The sequence below is a fragment of the Phaenicophaeus curvirostris genome, chromosome 1 (assembly GCF_032191515.1).
Source record: "Phaenicophaeus curvirostris isolate KB17595 chromosome 1, BPBGC_Pcur_1.0, whole genome shotgun sequence".
NCBI classification, from domain to species: domain Eukaryota; kingdom Metazoa; phylum Chordata; class Aves; order Cuculiformes; family Cuculidae; genus Phaenicophaeus; species Phaenicophaeus curvirostris.
The window spans coordinates 2,152,399-2,175,188 of NC_091392.1; the positions used below are offsets into that span (position 1 = coordinate 2,152,399).

The 22,790-nt window shown below is 41.2% G+C and overlaps 1 protein-coding gene across 2 annotated transcripts in view; it reads left to right on the forward strand.

Annotated features, from left to right (window-relative positions):
* The window catches only part of CHCHD3 (coiled-coil-helix-coiled-coil-helix domain containing 3), a 179,027-nt gene that overhangs the window by 84,601 nt on the left and 71,636 nt on the right, over positions 1-22,790 (forward strand). For both annotated transcript variants that reach the window (XM_069865723.1, XM_069865804.1), the window contains exon 5: positions 19,416-19,499. In XM_069865723.1, coding sequence (XP_069721824.1) covers positions 19,416-19,499 — 84 coding nt within the window. The remainder of the gene's footprint in view (positions 1-19,415; positions 19,500-22,790) is intronic.

Sequence of the window (22,790 nt, forward strand, 5' to 3'; positions counted from 1 at the left end):
CCAGTGCCCAATGACCCTTTCTGTGAAAATTTTTTTCCTAATGTTCAGCCTAAACCTCCCCTCCTTTGTTTTCCCTTTGGTTGTTTGGGTCTCTTGGAATATAAAGGTGATTTTCATTCGTAGCGGAGCTAAAGGAAAACCAGAGGGATACTTTTCCAGGGATGGCTGCTGAAGCAGATAACCCCAAATTGCCAATTATTTTGTTTCTCAATAAATGAGCCATGAACTTAAGGTTCAGGGTTTTCAGCACAGCTTGATGCATGCAGCCTCCTCCTAAACATCACCAGAGCACATTGAAGAACTGAGAATTCTGCAAAGGCTTTGTGGCATTTTTTAAGTGGAGTTGTTTAATATGTGCTGATGATGAGAATAAAATCATTATTTGCAATTTGCCTGTAGCATATGTGAAGTTTAAAACTCTCTTCTGTTAGAGAAGCAGCTCATAAATTGCTCCTCTGCAGAACGTGGGAGTTGGACAGCTGCAGTCACTGTACCCAGAGCTGTGCTGGTCTTTCCAACAGGGAAATGGTTAACAAAGTTGTACTTAGAGTGCAGCCCTGCTAACTTCAGGTCTGCTAGGAATGAGTAAATGAGCGGTAGGACTACCAACTAGAAGCCGTTGATAGTTATTCATAAAGAAAAGCAAAAATACTGCTGTGGAATTACAGAATAGCATAGGTTGGGTGAGACCTTCGGGGATGGTCCAGTCCAGCCCTCCTGCTGGAAACAGGCTCGGCGAGAGCTGCATGCTTTCTTTTCCTCAAAATGTAATTTTAGCAATACATTTAGGAAGGTTAAAGTGATCAAAAGCTTAGTTTTGAAAAGAAAAAACCACAAAACCCCCCAAACTATATTTTGAAGTATGATATTTTCATTGCTTTATGATGGAGATCTTAACATAACCATCATTAGCTATTACTTGGAGCACACACAACTGGTTAAAAGTGACTTCTGTAGACATAAACTCTGTAAGGTGCCCAAGTTAGCATAGAATCATAGAATGAGTGGGCTGCAAGGACCTTAAAGATCATCCAATTCCACCCTCTGCTATGGGCAGGGACACCTCCCGCTAGACCAGGCTGCTCCAAACACCATCCAGCCTGGCCTTGAACAATTCCAGGGAGGGAGCAGCCACAACTTCCCTGGGCAACATTATCAACGTATTTTCAACGTATCAAAATATCTTGATTTTAAGGTATGTTACCTCAGTTGTATATAAGAGTGAACGTTGCTTTGTATTCACAGCATCCTTTTGTAGCAGCCTGTCAAATGCTCTATTAAAATAGAATCATAAAATGGTTTGAGTTGGAATGGACCTTAAAGATCATCTAATTCTGACCCCCCTGCGATGGGCAGGGACACCTCCCACTAGATCAGGCTGCCCAAATAGTCAGATGTCATTTTGTCTTTCTGGAAATAGAGACTGAAATATTGAGGAATGAATTTCAGTTCACCCTGCAATACTAAGAGGTGGAAAAATGAAACTCTTGACCTTCCAGTTCTTAATTTTACAACATAAAAGTTCATGCTTCTTTTTCTATTTTGATTTACTTGTTTAAACCACAGTTGTGTTTGAGCCAGTGACAGAATGACATATTATGTACAACTGATATTTTTATGTGCATTCTTCTTTTCAGTATGATTTTCATACGTGTATAATCATAGAATAGTTAGGTTTGGAAGGGACCTCAAAGATCACCTAGTTCCAAGCCCCCTGCCCTGGGCAGGGACATCCTACTGGACAAGGTTACCCAAGGCCCCATCCAACCTGGCCTTAAACAGCTCCAGGAATGGGACAGCCACAACTTCCCTCATGTCAAGCTTCTCATCAACCAGCACCCCAAGTCCTTCTCTGCAGGGCTTCTCTCAATCACATCATCCCCCATTCTGTACTGAAAAGGGAATCCCCATTGACCCAGGTAATGTAGTAATTAAAAGTAATTTGGGAAGTGTGGTAGGATGAGGGGGAATGGTTTTAAGCTGAAACAGGGAAGATTAAGGTTGGATCTTAGGAAGAAATTGTTTTCCTGTGAGGGTGATGAGAGTTTTGAGTGAGTCTGATTAGTATTGCTTTTTTTTAGGCTTTAAACAAATTTCAAATATTTTTTTTAGAACTATGGAGTTTGTTTTTATTTATAATAACAAAAAAACCCCGAGCACTCAGCATGCAACAATAACCAACCATCCAAATGCCACATGCCTTGTGAGACATCTTAGATGGGAACAAATTAGCTTAATCCTGTTACTTTAAGGTCCAGGACTGAAAAGAGCTGCTGAACAATTGTGGTGAACCTGTGTCACTTTGATCTTTATTGTAACAGGAGAAGCAAAATGACACGCTCAAGTGAAAATCATTTAGAATAGATGAAAGCAGGGCAGAGCACTCCATGGATTAAATGTGTTTAGGAGAGTCAGAGGGTGAAAAATAAATAAAAATTACATATTTCTCCAGCCGTCTTCCCCCATCTCAGATCCTTTTCTCAAATGCAAGCTCTTGCTTTGTTGAATCATAGAATGGTTTGGGTCAGAAGGGACATTAAAGCCTATCCAGTTCCAACCCCCCTGCCATGGGCAGGGACACTTCCCACTAGATCAAGTTCCTCAAAGCCTCATCGAGCCTGGCCTTGAACATCACCAGGAATGGGGCAGCCACAACTTCTCTGTGCAAATTGTGACCCTGCTTCACCAGCTTCAAAGTAATAGTTTAAAAATAAGTAGGGAGGTAGCCCCACTTTCCACAAGATTTCTGATACGATATTGTTAATAAGCAGATAATTAATTGCTTTAAAAATTAATATTTAGAACAGTGGATAAGGTTGTAGACATAATTTCTCTTTTAAATCTAAATTTCCATGCCATTATGCTTTTATGACTGTATAAACCTTAGTGATAATACAAATTATTAACCTATTCCATTTAACTTAGTCTCTTAGATGTTTTTATTCCTTTTTATCCAGTGGTTTTTTTAATACCAAGGCAATGTTTGAATTGCTTACAAGAGTAATTATGAATTTCTGAACATTTTATGTCTTTTTTTCTAGCTCTGAAAATATTAGCAATAATTTTACTTCAGATATGTCGAGGAAAACAGCAGTATGATTGTATCTTTCCCTCCTTCATGCTGTGGGTGCTTCTTAATTTAAGAAAATCCATCAAGATCTTACAAAAACAGAAATCCAGCAGAAAACAAGAAAACTCCCAAGACGCGCCCCACCCCCCGCCCGCAGATGCAGTTCAGAAGCGTGCTCCAACAAATCAGCTTCTGAAACCATAGTTTGTTATTTCCTACCTTCATCCTTTCATAGAATCATAGAATCACCAGGTTGGAAGAGACCCACCGGATCATTGAGTCCAACCACTCCTATTAGACACTAAACCATGTCCCTCAGCACCTCATCCACCCATCCTTCAAACCCCTCCAGGGAAGGTGACTCAACCCCCGCCCTGGGCAGCCTGTTCCAGTGCCCAATGACCCTTTCTGTGAAAAATTTTTTCCTAATGTTCAGCCTAAACCTCCCCAGGTTTGATGATGCCCAGCCTCATCTAGTGCTGCCAGCCCTTCTCAGACCCTCAGCTATAACTTTTCTACTGGCATTGTCATCATCTCTGCTTGATTTTCTCCTTTTTGTTAGTGTTTGGTGATGACCTATCATCCAGTTCCACCCACCTGCCAAGGGCAGGGGCATTTTCCACCAGACCACGGTGCTCCAAGCCTCGTCTAACCTAGTCTTGAACACCTCCAGCGATGGGACAGCCACAACTTCTCTGGGCAACCTGGGCAGTGCCTTACCACCCTCATTATGAAGAATTTCTTCCTAATATCTCATCTAAATCTCCCCTTTTTCAGCTTAAAACCATTCCCCCTCATCCTATCCCTGTACTCCCTGATGACGACCTCTTCCCCAGCTTTCCTGTAGCCCCTTGAAGTACTGGAAGGCTGCTCTACGGGTCACCCTGCAGCCTTCTCTTCTCTAGGCTGAAGAAGCCCAATTCAAAAGCAAACAAGACTTTCTTTAATTTTAATTTATAAGAGGTGAATTTATGCATCTATGGGGATATCATGCAGAGTACAGAGTCATGCCTGCACTTCCTCTTTCGAGTGTATCTGAGCTGGGCTGTACGTCACTGTCAGTAATAACACTTGTGCTCCTTCCACTCCTACACTGTCAGTATTTCAGTGCTTGAATACATTTCAACTTCTGCATGTAGATATATTGCTTCCTCCACCTATAAATTGAGACTGGGGGAAGTACAATGTGGCAGACATCTAATAGTTCTCAATCGCTTAAAGACGTGAAAAATAGCCACTGCCGGAGACTGCCTGTTGCATTCAGAAAGTGGATTCTGGGTGTTCAGTCAGGGGAATAGAGAATGGTTGAGCTTGATGATCTCAAAAGTCTTTTCCAACCTAGTGATTCTATGAACCTAGTTTTTACACGAGGACTTCAGACATGGTACTAACAGGCAGTTAGGATGGCAAGAGCTTCTAACTGGATGATCTTCAAGGTCCCTTCCAACCCAAACCATTCTGTGATTCCATGATTCTATGATTCTATGATTCTATGAACGTTTCTTGTTTGAAAACTCTCTTGCGTTTCCTTACCACTGTGTCAACGCACTGATTCAGCGCTGACTTAAATTAAAATCTGTGGTTGCTACAGTGGTGGCAGCATGGGCTTCATTGTGCTGTCTCATTTGATAACGACGCTGAACCGCATCTCCTCAAGTTGTTAAAGTTTAGCAGGATCTTAGTATATGGTGATGAATGTACCAGCAAATGTCTGAGTATTTTCTCACATACAAATGATTTTTTTGTAATTTTGAGAGTTCAGTGATTGGTACATGGTGAGGTTATAAGGAAAATGAAATTGCTGGTCGAAATTCAGTTCTTTAGTCTCTCCATCCCTGGGCATGTTTATCAGTGTTAAAGAAAGGTTGACTACCAGGTAGGCTGAAATAGCTGTGTTAGCTTGCAGATAGATGCTACTACCTGCAAGATATCACAAGATAATTACATATAATTATATATGGATAAATACATTATATGTATATAATCGATAGGACAAGGGATGATGGTTTTAAGCTGAAAGAGGGGAGATTTAGAATAGATACTAGGAAGAAATTCTTCACTCTGAAGGTGGTGAAGCACTGGTACAGGTTGCCCAGGGAAGTCATGAATGCCCCATCTCAGGAGGTGTTCAAGGCCAGGCTGGTTTAGGCTTTGAGCAACCTGATCCAGTGAGAGGTGCCCCTGCCTGTGTCAGGGGGTTGGAACTGGGTGATCTTTAGGTTCCTTCCAACCCAAACCTTTCTAGGATTTTGTGATTTCTTGTTTTCTGTTGCACAATGTTTTTCTTCTTTGGAAATTCCCCTGTGAAGTCTCTTCATCTATATGGAATGTGTTACTCCTGTAGACCCAAAATTATAAAAAAGGAGAATCTGTTTAGAGTGGTTTTGGATTCTTGCAATTAGGAATGAAGAAGAATTAAAAACGTATTTCAAGAAAGGCATGTGGAAAGTTAATTATATATAACTTTTCTACTGTTTGTCTCTGAAATCTGGCCTACTTTACAATTCACAAAATGATATGAAGACAGGAGGGAAAGTGGATAAAATGAGAGTTCATCCATTCCCTTTTTTCAGCCAGTCTGCCTGGATCGTGTCGCCATGACTTCCGTATCTGACACTAGGGCAAGACATGTGGAAGACAAGGGAAAGTCCTTCAGTCCCTGGTCCAGGTTTTCTTCTCATTTCATTGCAGAGCTGTATCTTGTTTAATAACCCGAAACCTCAACATGGTGTCGTGTACTCTGTGTTATGAGGGATAAATAAACATTTTATTAGATCGTTTTTGCCTATTTATGATCGTTCGTATTTTGTTCCGCAGGAACAGAGAGACAGGACAGAGGGAAGTTGCTCTCCTGCCATTTCTGAATTAATCTGATTTTAACAATTCTTTGCTCTTCTCAATGTCATGTAAATACCAGTAACATTACTTCTGCGAGTACTTGGTATGTCTTGCCACATTTAGAAAATTAAGCACTAATTCTCACTGTGGGCTAGAACGGGCTGTATCGCATAAAAAATAATGTTTAAACATGCAGTAAAATGAAACACTTAACAAATTCAGAGAAGAGCTTTGCTTTGGAGCGCTCAACATGTTGGGCCGTACACAAAAGATTGTGTAAAATTGACATGTTTTAGCAATTCCCAAAATGTAAGAGGGTTTTTTTTTTTTGACATTATTATAAAAGTACTTGGCAGCTTGTATTTTCTTGAAGCTTTCTATTGACTGGGGTGAAATCACTTTTCTGTAAAGCACTTTTAAGTGCTTGCTTTCTGTTGTAGACATTCTCACCCGCGACGTGAAATGGTCACGTAGAAATAATGGTGTTCCTTTATGAAATGTATGGATTGGGTATTCTACAATCACTGTACAGACAGTCCTTGCAAATATTACTGACACCCTGGAAAAGGAAAAGAAGAGGAAAGAAAGCATTTTGTGAGATTGAACGAGCAGTTGGTTGAGGACACAGCTTCTGCACCCAGGACTACACTACAAGTAGTAGTGAGGGTCCCTCATTGAAGTACTGGAGAGTGTCCAGAGAAGGGCAACGAAGCTGGTGAAAGGGCTAGAGAACAAGTTTTAAGAGATCTGGGGTTGTTTAGCGTGGAAAAAGAAGGCTGAGGGGAGACCATATCACTGCCTACAACTCCCTGAAAGGAGGTTGTAGCGAGGTGGCTGCTGATCTTTTCTCCCAAGTAACAGGTGATAGGACTAGAGGAAATGGCCTCAAGTTGTGTCCGTATCTTCAACTTGCTTCTCAGCACTTTTTCTCTTCTTCAGGCTGAAAAATTGTGCTGTTGCTGCATGATTTTTTCTGTCTTAAGAACAATAAGGCTAATGGTAAGAAATATGCTGAGCAGTGAAACTGCCGTCTTTCTTTCTGCACAAGTCATTTGAACCAGTTTGGCATTCTGGTTTCTGTCTCAGCAGTATTTAAATCTACTTGTTAGCTATTTTTTTCCTTGGTGATTAGATATTTTGTTTTATTTTTTTTTTTACCTTGAGTTTCATTTAACATCGTTTCTTTGCACGGTTTAGCTGTTACCAACACACAAATGAGAGGCAGTTCTGCAAGAAGACTTCAAGAAGTGTTCCCATGGATCTGGTTAATCCCTATATAAATTGGCATCTTGATTTTGAATGAAAAAAGTTGGCAAGGATTAATTAGGGCTTTTTTTTCTTTCTTCGTTGTGTAAATACAGCAGCACAACAGCTGATGGAAAGTGGCTGAAATTTTTGACTCAAATAATGGTTTTTTTTGTCATAGACCATGACAAACAGCTAAGTTCTCTGGAGGCACTTGGTACAGGTGGTACAAAAGGGATGAGGAGTTTCATAGAATCCTAGAATAATTACGGTTGGAAAAGACCAATCATTAAGTCCAACAATCAGCCCAACAGCACTGTGCCTACTAAACCGTGTCCTAAAGCACCACATTTACATGTTTTTTGAACGCTTCCAGGCATGGTGACTCCACCACTTCCCTGGTCAGCCTTCTCTGATGCTTCACCACTCTTTTGGTAAAGAATTTTTTTTCTAATATCCAATCTAAACCTCCTCTGGTGCAATTTGAGGCCATTACTTTGTGTCCTGTCCTTTGCTCCTTGGGAGAGGAGATTAACACACACCTCACTACAACCTCCTTTCAAGCAGCTGCAGAGAGTCATGAGGTCTCCTATCAGACTCCTCTTCTCCAGACAAAACAGCCCCAGGTCCCTCAGCTGCTCCTCGTAAGATTTGTGCTCCAGTTTCCTTCTACTCTCTTGTGATTAATATGTGCCAGACTTCAATATTGCCAATTGTCAGAGTGATGAGGTTTACAGTCCTCAAAGGACTCCAGAGTCTTGAGTACCTTCAAGGAATAACTGGGGGTGTTTTCAGAGTTAATACAAACACCTCTTAAGTTTTTTGGGTTTTGCTAAGCGATTGGCTTCACTGATAACTTGTGGCAATGAGTTCTGCAGGTTAATTATGCATTTAATTGGTTTCAAATTTGTTGCTTTTCAATTTCACTGTTCACTGAATATCTCCCTGGTCCTGTATTATGAGAAGGAGTAAATAAAAAAGCCGGGTTCACATGCTCTGAAGATTTAATTATTTTGTATGCCTCTATCATCTGCCCCTCTGTGTACATGAGGTATTCTGATGGGTTTGGTCTCTATGTACCTCCAGCTTCTTGCTTTACTGGTGCTTTTGGCTGTAGTGACCAGAGCTCTGGGAGGATCTGGGAGTTTGTTTAATCTCTGTCAAATAATGTGATCTCAGGGTGTGCTGTCTTCTCTTTTCCTTCTTCATCATAAGTCTCTCTCTTTGTTTGTTCAGCTGCTGTTCCACCTGGGACAAGATTTTATTGGCTTGCCTGCAGGAGTATAAAGTCTTTCTCTAGGGCTTTACGATCAGGATAAAAATGCTTCACGTGGCTGGCGCAAGCTTTTGCTTCCAAGCTGTATCATATTCCATTCATGCTCCCTGGATCCCGAATGTCTTCAGGCTTCTTGATCCTTATGCCTTAAATATAACAGCTTCTTGTGGTCATAGAATCCTAGAATGGTTTGGGTTGGAAGAAACCTTGAAGATCATCCAGTTCCAACCCCCCTGCCATGGGTAGGGACACCTCCCACCAGACCAGGTTGCTCAAAGCCCCATCCAACCTGGCCTTCAACACCTCCAGGGATGGGGCAGCCACAACTTCTCGGGACAACCTGTGCCAGTGCCTCACCACCCTCACAGTACAAATTTCTTTTTAGGATCTTATCTTAATCTCCCCTCTTTCAGCTTAAGAGCGTTCCCCCTCGCCCTACCCCTGCACTCCCTGATCAAGAGTCCCTCTCCAGCTTTCCTGTAGCCCCTTTCAGTACTAGGAGGCTGCTCTAAGGTTTCAACAGAGCCTTCTTTTCTCCAGACTGAACAAGCCCAGCTCAATCAGTCTGTCCTGTGATGTTCTACATGGTCTTCATGAATTAAGATGATCTCTAGTTGCAATCATCTTAATGTATCCGTATTTACTTCAGTCCTCAGGAATCTAAATTGTAAACTGCAACATGGGTGTTGGCCACATAATCTTCTCTAGTCTGTTCTTTTTTGCCATTTATATCCTGTAGTTTTTATTAAATCCTTGAGCATTTTGTTGGATTTTATAATTATTTGCTTTCATCTTTCTTTGTTTAAGATATTGAGTTATTTTGAATATCCCATTAAACAACTGTTTTATTCTTTCCTATTACGAGAATAATTTATAGTAAAATGTAGAACCGTGGTTTTGTAACTGCCAGTCTCTACCCTGCTCTGTAATGACTCTAAATGTTCTGTCAACAAATGCACATGACAAAATTGTAGAGTAAGGGACAGAAATATTGGCATCTGAGTCTCTTAAATATATTTCCAGCCTCTGATTAGTAATTGATATTTATAAATATGTTTTTTTCAGTTGCTCAGTCACAAACACACTCAGGTGTTCACCATCTGACCAGCATGGACTTTACAAAAATGAAATGTTTGTCTCTCTTACTATCTTGTATTAAATCTGCTTTTTCTATCAATTTTACATATTTGTATATAATATCTGTGCTCAGAATATTCTTTATTTCTGTTAGAATAATACAAACACCAGCCGAGCTTGAAGTATAATTATGTTAAACATTGCACAGATGTGTAGTGAGTTCCAGGCTCTGCCCTAGAGACTCGGCAATCAAATGAGAAGAGAAATAAGAAGTGCAATGAATGGAAGTTGGACACAGAAATTCAATGACACGTGTTATAGGATGATACAAAAGGAAGATGCTCACCAATAATCAATACATAAATCAATCCTTGCTCCTTTCAAGGGTTCTCTTCTCCAGGCAGGATGCCTCTGGGGGGTTTATTTCAGAATAAGTTGCTGAAACTTTAAAGAACAATTCTGAAAGACCAGCATTGTAATTTACTCATTGAAACGCAAAGAGCATTAAACGTTGCTGTATCTCCACACAATCTTCCTGCCATTTCCCTCCACTTTCCCAAGGTTTTGATTTCTAATTTTGCTGAATGTCAGCTTGTATTTAATAATTTAAACAGGTAGAGTAATTTTTCTTATCATGAAGGACTTTCACACTTAGTGAAATGGTTTAGAGAAGAGGAGAACTATCTTTTATTTTTTCGAGTTTAGTTTCCAAGGTGCTGCAAAGAACAAAAGAGAAGAGCTAAAAAGTAATGACTTATTCAAAGGGGTAAGTTCTGTATAGGCTTGATGTATATGATATACGTAGGTGCTGGAGCACCTCTGCTATGAGGACAAGCTGAGAGAGCTGGGGTTGTTCAGCCTGGAGAAGAGGAGGCTTTGGTGAGACCTTGTACTGACCTTCCAGTACCTGAAGGAGCTACAAGAAAGCAGCGGAGAGACTTTTTCCAAGGGCCTGTTGTGAGAGGATGAGGGGGAATGGCTTCAAATTGGAAGCGGGAAGATTTAGACTAGACATTAGGAAGAAATTCTTCCTGATGAGGGTGGGGAGGCCCTGGCCCAGGTTGCCCAGGGAAGTGGTGACTGCCCCATCTTTGGAGATGTTCCAAGACCAGGTTGGATGGGGCCTTGAGTTGCCTGGTCCTGTGGGAGGTGTCCCTAACCATGGCACGGGGGGTTGGACCTGGATGGGTTTTAACGTCTCTTCCAACCCAAACCGTTCTATGATTCTTTCTGTGAATCTATGACATACCCATTAATGATAAATATCTTCTTTACTGTGTCAGTTTTTTCTGTATCTTGATGGAAGAGTGTAATTTGTGTGAGCGTTCTTATGCAGGATTTCCAGAACTGACCGAAATCATACTCCTTTGACAGTGCTGAGGTTAAATACCTGAACACTTTGCTATTAATTCATATGCTCCATTGGAAAGGTCTATTCGTTGCTGAATTACAGCTTTTGTCTCAAATCATCTACTCTTTGCATTTTTTTTTAATCATGCTGATTATCTCAAAACAGAGATTTTCTTAATAGTAAACAGTGTGAATGCATTATTTGAAAGGAAGTCAATGAGTTTTTATGTTTTGTTCACTACTAAAGAGAAGAATTCAAGTTAACAACATTAATTTCTCCAAAAATACAGATAATCTATTCTTTTAAAGATGTCTTTAAGTAGTGCCTTCTTGAACATTCAAAAATGAAGATATTGCTTATATTGTATCTCTCAAATTGAGAGACGCCTGATGGAGTTATGAGTGATTCAGTTTTGTGTCTTAAGCAGAAATCAATAACTTGAATAGCAGAGACGACAGAAATGTACTCTCATTTTGTATTCTAAAGTGGATTTACCTTCTTGGGCATCATTATTTTTTGCATTTAGTTGAAATTGGTTACCAGGATAAGAGATTGAGCAGCCAGTTCCAACGCTGCAACTTCTGTTGGATGGAAATGATATCAATTCATATATAGTTTTGATCATTTGATACAAGAAGTAGGACATTCGCAGATGGAAAATTGCACTGGAGAATGTGCAGTCCCTGACACTGCTAGACCCTCTTTCTATGGGATTTCAGATGAGATTGACTTTGAAGTGGGCTTCAATGAGATGCTTAGTTTTCATTCCTTTTATTAGCGCAGCATCTATAAGAATTCTCTGACTGTCTTTAGTCTACTGAATCTTCAGTTTACAAGGCAAAATAATAAGTTGTGGCTCTTATAAATATAATAATATAATGTCAATGTATTGACAAAAGATGCTGGATTCCTGCAACAAGAGTAAAGGTTCCTACCTGGAAAGCTTGGAATCATAGAATGGTTTGGGTTGGAAGGGACATAAAAGATCATCCAGTTCCAACCCCCCTGCCATGTGCAGGGACATCTCCCACCAAACCAGGCTGCTCCAGGCCCCATCCAGCCTGGCCTTGAACACCTCCATGGACGTTACTTCTTATTGGTTTGTTTTTAGACTTCAGTGGTGATACCTAGAGTGAGAGTAACTTCTGGAGGAGTGATGTTTCCTTATGTTTTCCTTTGTTTACATGATGACTTATTTTAATGGACATCAAATACTGCCTCACAGTGCTTTCTAATACCTTTTTTTTATCTTTCTGTTGTTCATTTCATTCAGGAAATTCGAAGTATTTCTCTAAAATTATAGAACAGTATCATAGAATGCTTTCAGTTGTAAGGGACGTTAAAGATCATCTAGTTCAACCCTCCTGCCGTGGGCAGGGACACCTTCCACTGAATCAGGTTTCTCAAAGCCCCATCCAGCCTGGCCTTGAACACCTCCAGGGATGGGGCAGCCACAACTTCTCTGGGCAACCTGGGCCAGGGTCTCACCGCCTTCACAGGAAAACATTTCTTCCTAATGTCTAACCTAAACCTCCCCTCTTTCATCTTAAAAAACATTCCCTCTTATACTATCCCTGCACTCCCTGATGAAGAGCCCCTCCTCAGCCTTTCTATAAGCTCCAATCATTATCATCAGGGCAATTCTGAACACAGTATAAAAGGACACAAATATTTATGGCTTGCTACAATACTGGTAAAGCATCAAAGCTTGTAGTAGAATGTAGTCTTAAATCTACTTACTGGCAGTTGTTTTTTTTCTGAATTATGCAAGATAGTGGTTCCCTTGCTCCATTTTTATGTAGAGAAATCCACTTTGACTCATACCGAGTGGGTCTGTGACTGCTTCTTTAAGATTAGTGGAAAACTGAACATATTTGACATACGACTGAAACATCAGAAGCTGTCAGAAATGGTTATAGACATTATTTGAATTGCTACAAATACCTGGCAGCAGTACAGAAGATAGTCTTTAAAATGTTTGATCTTTTTGGACTGTGCTAGTTAACTGAAAAGCATGTATATAGTTTCAGAAATAAGTCATGCCTTTCTTTTATTCCCGTTGACATGCGTATATGTAGTACAGTTTCTTTAGTGTCTCTTCTCTTTGAACTTAATCACACGAAGTTTAACAAGGGCGAGTGCCAGGTTTGGCACCTGGGACGTGGCAACCCTGGCTGTCCACAAAGACTGGGGTGCGAGAGGCTGGAGATGTGGAAAAGGAGCTGGGGCTTCTTGTTGACAAGTTGAACATGAGCCAACAGTGAGTCCTGGCAGCCAAGAGGACGACCGTGTGCTGAGGAGCATCAAGCACGACACTGCCAGCTCATCAAGGGAGGGGATTGTTCTGCTCTGCTCCACATGGGTGTTGGCCCCATCTAAAGCTACTGGAGAGCATCCAAAGGAGACCACGAAGTTGGTGAAGGGTTTAGAGGGGTTGTTGTATGAGGAGTGGCTGAAGTCACTTGTTAAGTTCAGACAGGAGAAGAGGATATTGAGAGGAGACCTCATTGCAGTCTGCAGCCTCCTCACAAGGGAAGGAAGAGGAGCAGGCACTGATCTCTCTCACAACCAAAGACAGGACCTGGGGGAACGGCAGGGAGATGTGGTACTGAGGTTTAGATTGGATATTAGGAAAAGGTTCTTCACCATGAGGGTGGTGGAGCACTGGAACAGCTCCCCAGAGAAGGAGTCAGTGCCAAGCCTGACAATATTCAAGAAGCATTTGGCTAACGCCCTCAGACACGTGGTGTGAATGTTGGGGTTGTCCTATGCAGGCCTAGGAGTTGGACTGGATGATCCTTGTGGGTCTCTTCCAACTCAGGACATTCTATGATTCTGTGAACTCTTATTGGAGGGAAACATGAGTCTTTTGTGCATGTTGCTAATGAATATAATAGTCATGAATGTATTTTAATTTTTATTTTCAAGAAAAAGAAATCTTCCATACCTGTTGATTTCAAACTGAACAAACCAGATGATTCACCCAGTGAGGAGTAAAGTATGGTGATGAGTGCTACTGTTCTTTAGTACTCATATCGCTCATTCCATAGTAGCTTGGTACAACTGTTTGGTCATTCTGATCTTTGTTTTGTGGACAAGATAAAAAAATAGAATCATAGAATCACTTAGATAGGAAAAGACCTATAAGATCATTGAGTAAAGCTGACACTGCCAAATCCACCACTAAAAAAGTAAGCTCCACGTCTACACATCTTTTAAATACCTCAAGGGATGGTGACACCACCACTTCCCTGAGCTGACTCTTCCAATGCTTGACAACCCTTTCCATGAAGAAATTCTTCCTAATATCCGATCTAAACCTCCCCCGGTGCAGCCTGAGACCATTTCCTCTTGTCTTAACACTTATTACTTGGAAGAAGAGACCAACACCCACCTCACTATGCTGTCCTTTCAGGTAGTTGTAGAAAGTGGTAAGGTGTCTCCTCAGCCTCCTTTTCTCCAGACTAAACAACCCCAGTTCACTCAGCTGGATAGAGCCTTGAAGTACCAGGTCTGGCCTCTTAGTTAATCCTGTTTCAAGCAGGACCTATGTGACCTCCTGAGTTCCTTTTGAGTACCTCATCTGTATGTGTTGACTTGTTTCCCACAGTTTCCTTATTCGGCTTTTTACTTCTAACATCATAATAAAAGCTCTTTTGTTGGGACAAGAACATCAACAAATGTCTGTCTTGATGGACAGCAATGTGCCTCTGGATTTCAGTTGCATTTTCCTGCAGCTTGCAGTAGAAATTGTAATCCATAACTCCTTTGTTTGACACAGTGAATGTTTGAATTTTTTTTCTCCTTGGTCTGTAACTAGATTTAGTAAATGAAGCTTAATGACACATGTTCTGTAGAGACTAGATCCTAACTTGTTTGTAAATTCAATTTTTTCATTGTCTCCATTAGTCTTCTCTCAACGTGATCTTTTTTATCTGCTCTACTCATTCTTTTAGAACTTCATTATTTTTAGAAAACATACTGTAGCACATTTACTGGTAATTACAAAAGCTTGTTTTAATTACAGTTGTCAAAGAATGTGCTTTATGATGCATTATTGTTGCTGCTGTTCCTAATTCGTAACTATTTCTCTACCTCTACAAGTGGGAATTAACATAGCTTTTCCTAAGTGGTGTGTCTGGATCATTTTTTGTGGTGAGGAATGATTTTGTGAGTAGTTACAGCTTCAAAGAGAAATTATATCAGAGGGGAGGGGAGAAGCATATGTTGCAAAGAGTATCCGTAAGTTATTTCTGTTGCCTATTCGGAATGATGAGTGTGGTTGAAATGGAAGGCTGTTGTAATCGAATATATATTAAATGTGGAAATTTAGAATAATTTTTTATTCATAGAATCATAGAATCTTAGAATGGTTTGAGGTGGAAGGGACCTTAAAGCCCATCCAGTTCCTGCCATGTGCAGGGACACCTCCCACTGCATCAGGTTGCTCAAAGCCCCATCCAACCTGACCTTCAACACCTCCAGTGATGGGGCATCCATAACGTCTCTGGGAAACCTGGAGCAGTGCTTCAGCACCCTGACAGGAAAAAAATTCTTCTAAGTATCTAATCTAAATCTCTTTCAGCTTAAAACTGTTCCCTCTCACCGTATCCCTGCACTCCCTGATAAAGAGCCCCTTCCCAGCTTTCCTATAGCCCCCTTCAAGTACTGGGAAGCTTCTATAAGGTCTCCCTGGAGCCTCCTCTAGTGCAGGCTGGACAACCCCAACTTTCTCAGCCAAGCAAACACTTTGTTTATCAGAGTTACTTTGTGAAGAAGCAATGAACCTGTTCGAATATCTCATTTACATCTGAAGTGCAGCATTCACCTAGTTGAATACATGGCTACTGTTAATTATTTTGCTATGGCTGATTGATATTCACTGGGATCGTATTGCTGTGGCCCTGTAAATATATTATTATCGTACAAGTTTTTATTTCTCTTCTGTTGGTGTATTTGTATTGTCTCTAGTACCTGAAACTTGGTGGGGGAACTCTTTACAAATGCATGTAGTGATAGCATGAGGGGGAATGGCTTTAAATTGGAGGGGGAAAGATTTATACTAGACATCAGGAATAAATTCTTCACAATGAGGGTGGTGAGGCACTGGAACAGGTTGCCCAGAGAAGTTGTGGCCTCTCTATCCCTGGAAGTATTCATGGTAGGTTTGGATGGAGCCTTGAGCAGCCTGGTGTAGTGGGAAGTGTCCCTGGTTTGAACTGGGTCATCTTTAATGTCCCTAAGTGGCCTACAGAAAAGCTGGAGAGGGACTGTTCATAAAGGCTTGTGGTGACAGGACGAGGGAGAGCGGGTATAAACTGGAGAGGGGCAGATTTAGACTAGGCATTAGGAAGAATTTTTTCACTATGACAGTGGTGAGACACTGGGACAGGTTGCCAAGGAAAGTTGTGGCTGCCCCATCCCTGGAGATGTTGAAGGCCAGGTTGGATGGAGCCTTGGGTAACCCGATATAGTGGGATGTCCCTGCCCTTGGCAGGGGTGTTGGAACTAGATGATCTTTAAGGTCCCTTCCAACCGAAACTATTCTATGATTCTATGATTCTAACCCAAACCACTGTATGATTCTATGTGTTCTAAAGTTCTCATGAGCATAATGGAACATTAGTTTTACATTTTCTTTGTCACTCACCTGTTTAACTCCACATGCATACATGGGATGTTTGCAAATATTTCAGGGATCATGAGGTGGTTGTACATAAAATATTTGTGTATGAGTGACTGTGTTGATACATTGAAGTTTCATATTCAATATTTGGTAAAGGATGTTTGGGGAGCCACAACCCGCAATGAATTTTCCGCTGTTTCTGCAACCACAGGAAGGGGCAGGTTTGAGAGATGATACACGGATTGGCTAGAAAAAGGTGAAATCACAATCAATACCCAGCACAGTAGTCAGGCTGTAGGATATTTAGTGGAATCAGCTTTGGAGAAAGCTATAATTAATTTTCTGTAGCAAATAAAGAGTGTTTTAAGTGGTAGTGGACAGCGCTTTAGAATGTGCTCCGTGGCGCTACACTGAAGTCTCAGTGGTTAGGGAGGGCAAGGTTTGGTTCATCCAAGTAGAATTGTAATTGAGCTCTGTGTTTTTTGGATGATCAGGAATATTTTTGATGAAGTCCCATGAAAAAAATCCAACTTCCAAGCAGTTATCTGTTACAGATGTGTCTGATGTGCATGTGTTTTTCAGCATTCTTTCAACAATTATATAATAAATTTAATTTGAGTTTTTTTTTATTACATGCTTCAGGATATAGAAAAAAAGGTAAGTACCTGAGGAAAAACCAAAATCCAAAGTTTTTTATTTTATTCTTTAGCTATTTGCTGAATAAAAACTCAATCTTAACAAAGTGGCTGAAGTCCTGGATACCTAAAAGCAAAGCACAGTGCATGGTCTAAGTTTTCTGACATGAACGTGATCTGGAGATACCATCTTGAGTAGTAAGAGTACGTGAGTTTCCCATTTTACATGGCCATGAAGATGATCTGAGGGCTTAAGCACCTCCTATATGAGGGCAGGCTGAGAGAGTTGGAATTGTTCGGTTTGGAGAAGAGAAGGCCTCGTAGAGACCTTACAGCAACCTTCCAGTACCTGAAGGAGCTACAGGAAAGTTGGTGAGGGACTTTTTACAAGGACCTATAGTGATAGGACGAGGGGGAATGGCTTTAAATTGGAAGCAGGAAGATTTAGACTAGACATCAGGAAGAAATTCTTCTTGATGAAGGTAGTGAGGCACTAGCACAGGTTGTCCATAGAAGTCCCCTCCTGGAGGTGTTCAAGGCCATGTTGGTTGTGGCCTCGAGCAGCCTGGTGTAGTGGGTGGGAGGTGTCCCTGCCCATGGCAGGGGACTGAAACTGCGTGATCTTTAAGGTCCCTTCCAACCCAAACCATTCTGTGATTCTGCATGATGCTGGTAAAATAGGAACATTTTGTAGTTGGCTTTGTGGTGTCAGTACCTGGTTGAAAATAATAAGTGAGAGATAAATTATTAATGTTGAATAGGCAGTTGTGGTAATGACCACTGGTGCTTAATTATTATTCACTAAAGATATTTTATTATTAAAACATTACGAGCCTAGAATGAATTAGGACTGATAATTTGGGTGTTAAAAACTCCAGAGCTTATTAAAAATCACTCGTTTAGTAATTCCTCTGGAGGACTAGAGCTTTGTATGTATTATGTGTGTTCATTTAATGTATTTTTGAATTCTTAGTAAGTAAACGCGACATGGGTACATAGTACAGTTGAAAAGCCAAACAAAGGTGAACTTGCTCAGTAGCACTGAAAGCAGCGTCTCTTAAAGAAAAACTCAATTCATAGTAGTATTCAGGAGTATTCAATGTTCAAAATTGTTCTGTATTACTTAGAGCGAGTCTAGAGGAGGACCACAAAGATGATGCAAGGGCTGGAGCACCTCCCATGTGAGGACAGGCTGAGAGAGTTGGGCTTGTCCTGCCTGGAGAAAAAAAGGCTCTAGGGAGACCTTAGAGTGACCTTCCAGTACCTTAAAGGGACCTACAGGAAAGCTGGGGAGGGACTCTTTATGAGGGAGTGCAGGGATGGGATGAGGGGGAATGGTTTTAAGCTGAAAGAGGGACATTCAGATTATATATTAGGAAGAAAGTCGTTCCTGTGAGGGTGGTGAGGCACTGGCACAGGTTGCCTAGAGAAACGGTGGCTGCTCCATCCCTGGAGGTGTTGGAGGCCAGGTTGGATGGGGCTTTGAGCAACCTGATCCAGTGGAACATGTCTCTCCCCCTAGCAGGGGGGCTGGAACTGGATGATCTTTAAGTTCCCTTCAGACCCAAATCATTCTATACTTCAGTGACTTTAAGTTACTGGACATGTGAGTGATCCTACAGTAAAAGGTTTTGGCTTGCTTAGACAGATACTTAACCCATCTAGGAATTTGGAAAGGAATGGTCACTAATTAAAGAGGACAGCACAGTTTCAGATGTCCTGCTTTTGCAAATAGACAAGCATTTGGTTTTTCCAAACTTTCATGTATTTAGAATTAAGCACATCCTAGAGATATTCCTGAATTGGAGCTTTAGAGAAAAAGCAGCCACGTAGAAAATGTTCTTTTTACCATTCCCTACACGGATATGGATGCAAGGTTAGCAATTATGTGAAAATGTCCACTTAGGAACAGTTAACAAATTAATATAAATATTCAATCTCTGTGCATGTGTTTTTGGTAGCTTGAGCAAGTTTCTCTAAGTTCAGAAATGATTATTTAAAGTAAAATAAAAAAAAAATAAATTAACCTCAGTGGGGTTTGCTTGGTTCCATCTTTGTGATGTTTCCAAATAGATTTTGGCCAATTATGGCACAGCTGTTGAGAAGAGAAGGGTACCGAGTACAATAGACAATTTCTTTAAATTTTCAATGCAGCAATCATCCTTTTATTAATTTACGGTTTGTCAAAAACTGGTAGGCTGCAGTTCTCAGTCGCTGTGTGTTCCTTAGTAGTACAATTTATAGGAGATGTTTTGCTCTTTCTTGATCCAGTTTTATCTTTCTGTTTTTTATTTTAGGCCAGGCAGCTGGAAGAGAAGGACAGAGAATTGAAGAAGCATGATGCTTACTACAAGGAGCAGCTGGCGCGACTGGAAGAACGGGTAAGCCTTCTCTCCCTTTTACTGAAGAGGTTTCTGTTCATTTCTGCTAGTGACTTTCTGGTTATGTTTTCCTGTTAAATGAGATGAGTTTCCTAAAGAGATCCTGATTAAAACTGTGGCCAGAAGGTTGTTTTGGTTTTTTTTTGTATTAACTGTTGCTGTTTCTGGCTTAATATTGACAAGTTGGAGGCTTTAATGTTGAGAATATTGCTTTCTTTAGTAAGTGCTCACATTTGCACTGGGATTTCATCTATGCTGGTAATTCCATACAGAGAAATAATGCTAACAAGGTTACTTTTCTGCTAGCACTGATGAGGAGGCAGCGCAAGTGAATGAGTGTCACACCAAGAATTCTTGAAATCACATGTGAACTGTGTTTATATACTGAATTTCTGCGTTAATCAAATCATAGAATCATTTTGTTACAGAAGACCTTTGAGATCATCAAGTCCAACTTTACCTGTCCACTACTAAACCGTATCCCTGAGCACCTCATCTCCCATCTTTTAAACCCCTCCAGGGATGGGGACTCCACCACCTCCCTGGGCAGCCCCTGCCAGTACCTGAGAACCCTTTCGGTAAAGAAATTTTTCTTGATGTCTATATGAACCTCCTCTAGTGCAGCTTCCATTTCTTCTCATCCTCTCACTTGTTACCTGGGAGAAGAGACCAACACCCCCCCTTGCTGCAACCTCCTTTCAGGGAATTGTAAACACTGATAAGGTCTCCCTCAGCCGCCTCTTGTAAGACTTGTTCTCCAGCCCCTTCCCCAGCTTCCTTGCCCTTCTCGGGATGTGCTCCAGCTCCTCAGTGTCCTTGTACTGAGGGGCCCGCACTTGTAGTGTTGTGGTCCGTGGTTGTTTTTCTTGTGTGGTTAGTGGTTCCTCTGGAAGACACCAGTATGTGTAGAGTTTAATGTGAACTGAAGTTGTTTATGCCTTGTTCACAAAGCACTTCAGAGTCCTTTTTTCTCAGTAGACTTGAAGCTAAACTGTACAGAACAGGTTGGTAAGCTGTGTGACGTGCTTACAATGTTCTAAACATATTGCCATTAACATTCTTATTCTTTATAGGGTATTATTTTATAGGATGTTAATTTCAAATAATTACTGCTGTCATCATTTGCGAGATCCCAGGTTGGTTGTAACCTTCAGCCTGAATACATTTGCCTCCTTTCTCCTTCTGCCTTCTTCCTGAAGCTAGCTATTGTTCATTAATTTGGGTTCTTTTTAGTTAGTTTTGAAAACTATTAATATATTATATATTCATTTATGCAGCTTAGCAGTAGAGAAGAAAAACCCTGTTCTTATGGATTAGGAAGAAGAGCCTGTTGCATGAATTGTCAGTGTGCATAATTGGTCATAATGAATATTTTAAATAGAGGCCATATCAGATATGGTCTCAGTGTTTTGTCCTACCTTTTTGAAGATGACATTAATGAAGTCATGTTCTTGGCAATGAAAAATAGTTTGAAAGGATGAGGGTAAATTAGTTTAATGATGCTAAAACTGTGCATTATTTAAACAGTTAAAAATCAAGATCCATCACAAAACACCCTTACAGAATGTGTTCCTTATTCTCAAACAACTGGCTGATGTTAGAGGATAAAGCTCCTGCAGTATCTCATCCAGACTGGCTTCTTGTGGCGTGGTTGAACCTCTGCTGTTACATATCAGCTTTCCATTTTATTGCTCTGGTGCAAATTCTGGTGAAACTCGTGGTAAAGGACGTGTTACAAACCATGACTGCTTGAAAGCTTTTGCTTTACCTTTTTAAGGTGCTATGTAGCAAATAAGGTTCTACCCTTTGTTATTTTTCATACTAAATCAGGTCTCTGATACAGTGTCTTTGCTTGGTCCTGTTAGGTGAAGACTTCCCATGTGGAATTTCATGTTAACGTGCATGTGAATGAATTGTTGTGTGCAAATGGGATGATGAACTTTAAATAACTGCATTTAAGCACTGCTGGAGTGTCATAGAATTACAGAACGGTTTATGTTGGAGGGAACCTTCAAGCATATCCAGTTCCAACCCCCTGCCATGGGCAGGAACACCTCCCACTCGATGAGGTTGCTCAAAGCCCCATCCAACCTGGCCTTGAACACTGCTGGGGATGGGGCAGCTGCTTCTCCGGGCAACCTGTGCCAGTGCCTCACCACCCTCACAAGAAAACATTTCTTCCTAATATCTCATCTAAAATTTCCCTCTTTCAGCTGAAAAACATTCCTCCTCATCCTATCCCTGCACTCCCTGATAAAGAGCCCCTCCCCAGTTTTCCTGTAAGTGTCTCCAAGTGATACGGAATAGGTGTTCTCTACATCTCCTACTTTCCCATCGTGGACTTGTGAGTCTCCAGGACTACAGCAGGCAGTTCTGAACTGACTCTTATGCCCCAGACAGTGTTTGTTCTGTCTTCACAGTGGAGCTTTTGTGATATTAAGGCCTGTCTTTTCATTCTGAGTTTTATTTGTAAGCTAAGGACCCTTTGCATTGCCCAGGTGTCGTCTGGGTTGTTTTTAAAGTACTTGTGCAAATCTCTTCTACACAAAAAAATAGTTGTTCCAGCTCTGAAAGGAGTTGAACCCTGTGCTCCAAATCTGGCTTTGAACTTTTTCAGAGATGTGGAGATTACAGAGTGAAAACCTGCAAAAGGAGAGAGGTTCATCTCTGCTGTAATCCCAGGTTCACTGAGGCTGCTGCCTGCAGCTGTTATTAAGGTCATTTCGGAGTTTCAGGACTGGTGATTTTTGTGTGCTGGGTTTGAAATGGAGCACTAAGAAAAAAGGAAGGTCTAGAAAGGCCCAATGTTTTGGAAATCATAGAGCACGATAAGAGGCTGCTTACTTGTTCCTAACTTGTCCTGATTTCAGGATATGGATCTGTTAGAATGAGTCCAGTGGGCATGAAGATGATCAGAGGGATGGAGCATCTTGAATATGAGGACAAGCTGAGGGAGTTAGAGTTGTCCAGCCTGGAGAAGAGAAGGCTCTGGGGAGAACTTAGAGCTGCCTTCTAGTACTGAAAGGGGGCTACAGGAAAGCTGGGGAGGGACCTGTTATAAGGGGGTGGAGAGATAGGACAAGGGGGAACAGTTTTAAGCCAAAAGACGAGAGACTTGGATGAGATTTTAGGAAGAAATTCATTCCTTTGAGTGTGGTGAGGCACTGGAACAGGTTGCCCGGGGAAGCCTTGGCTGTCCCATCCCTGGAGGTGTTCAAGGCCAAGCTGGATGGGGCCTTGAGCAACCTGATCCAGTGGGAGCTGGAAGATGGGTTTAAAATCCCTTCTAAC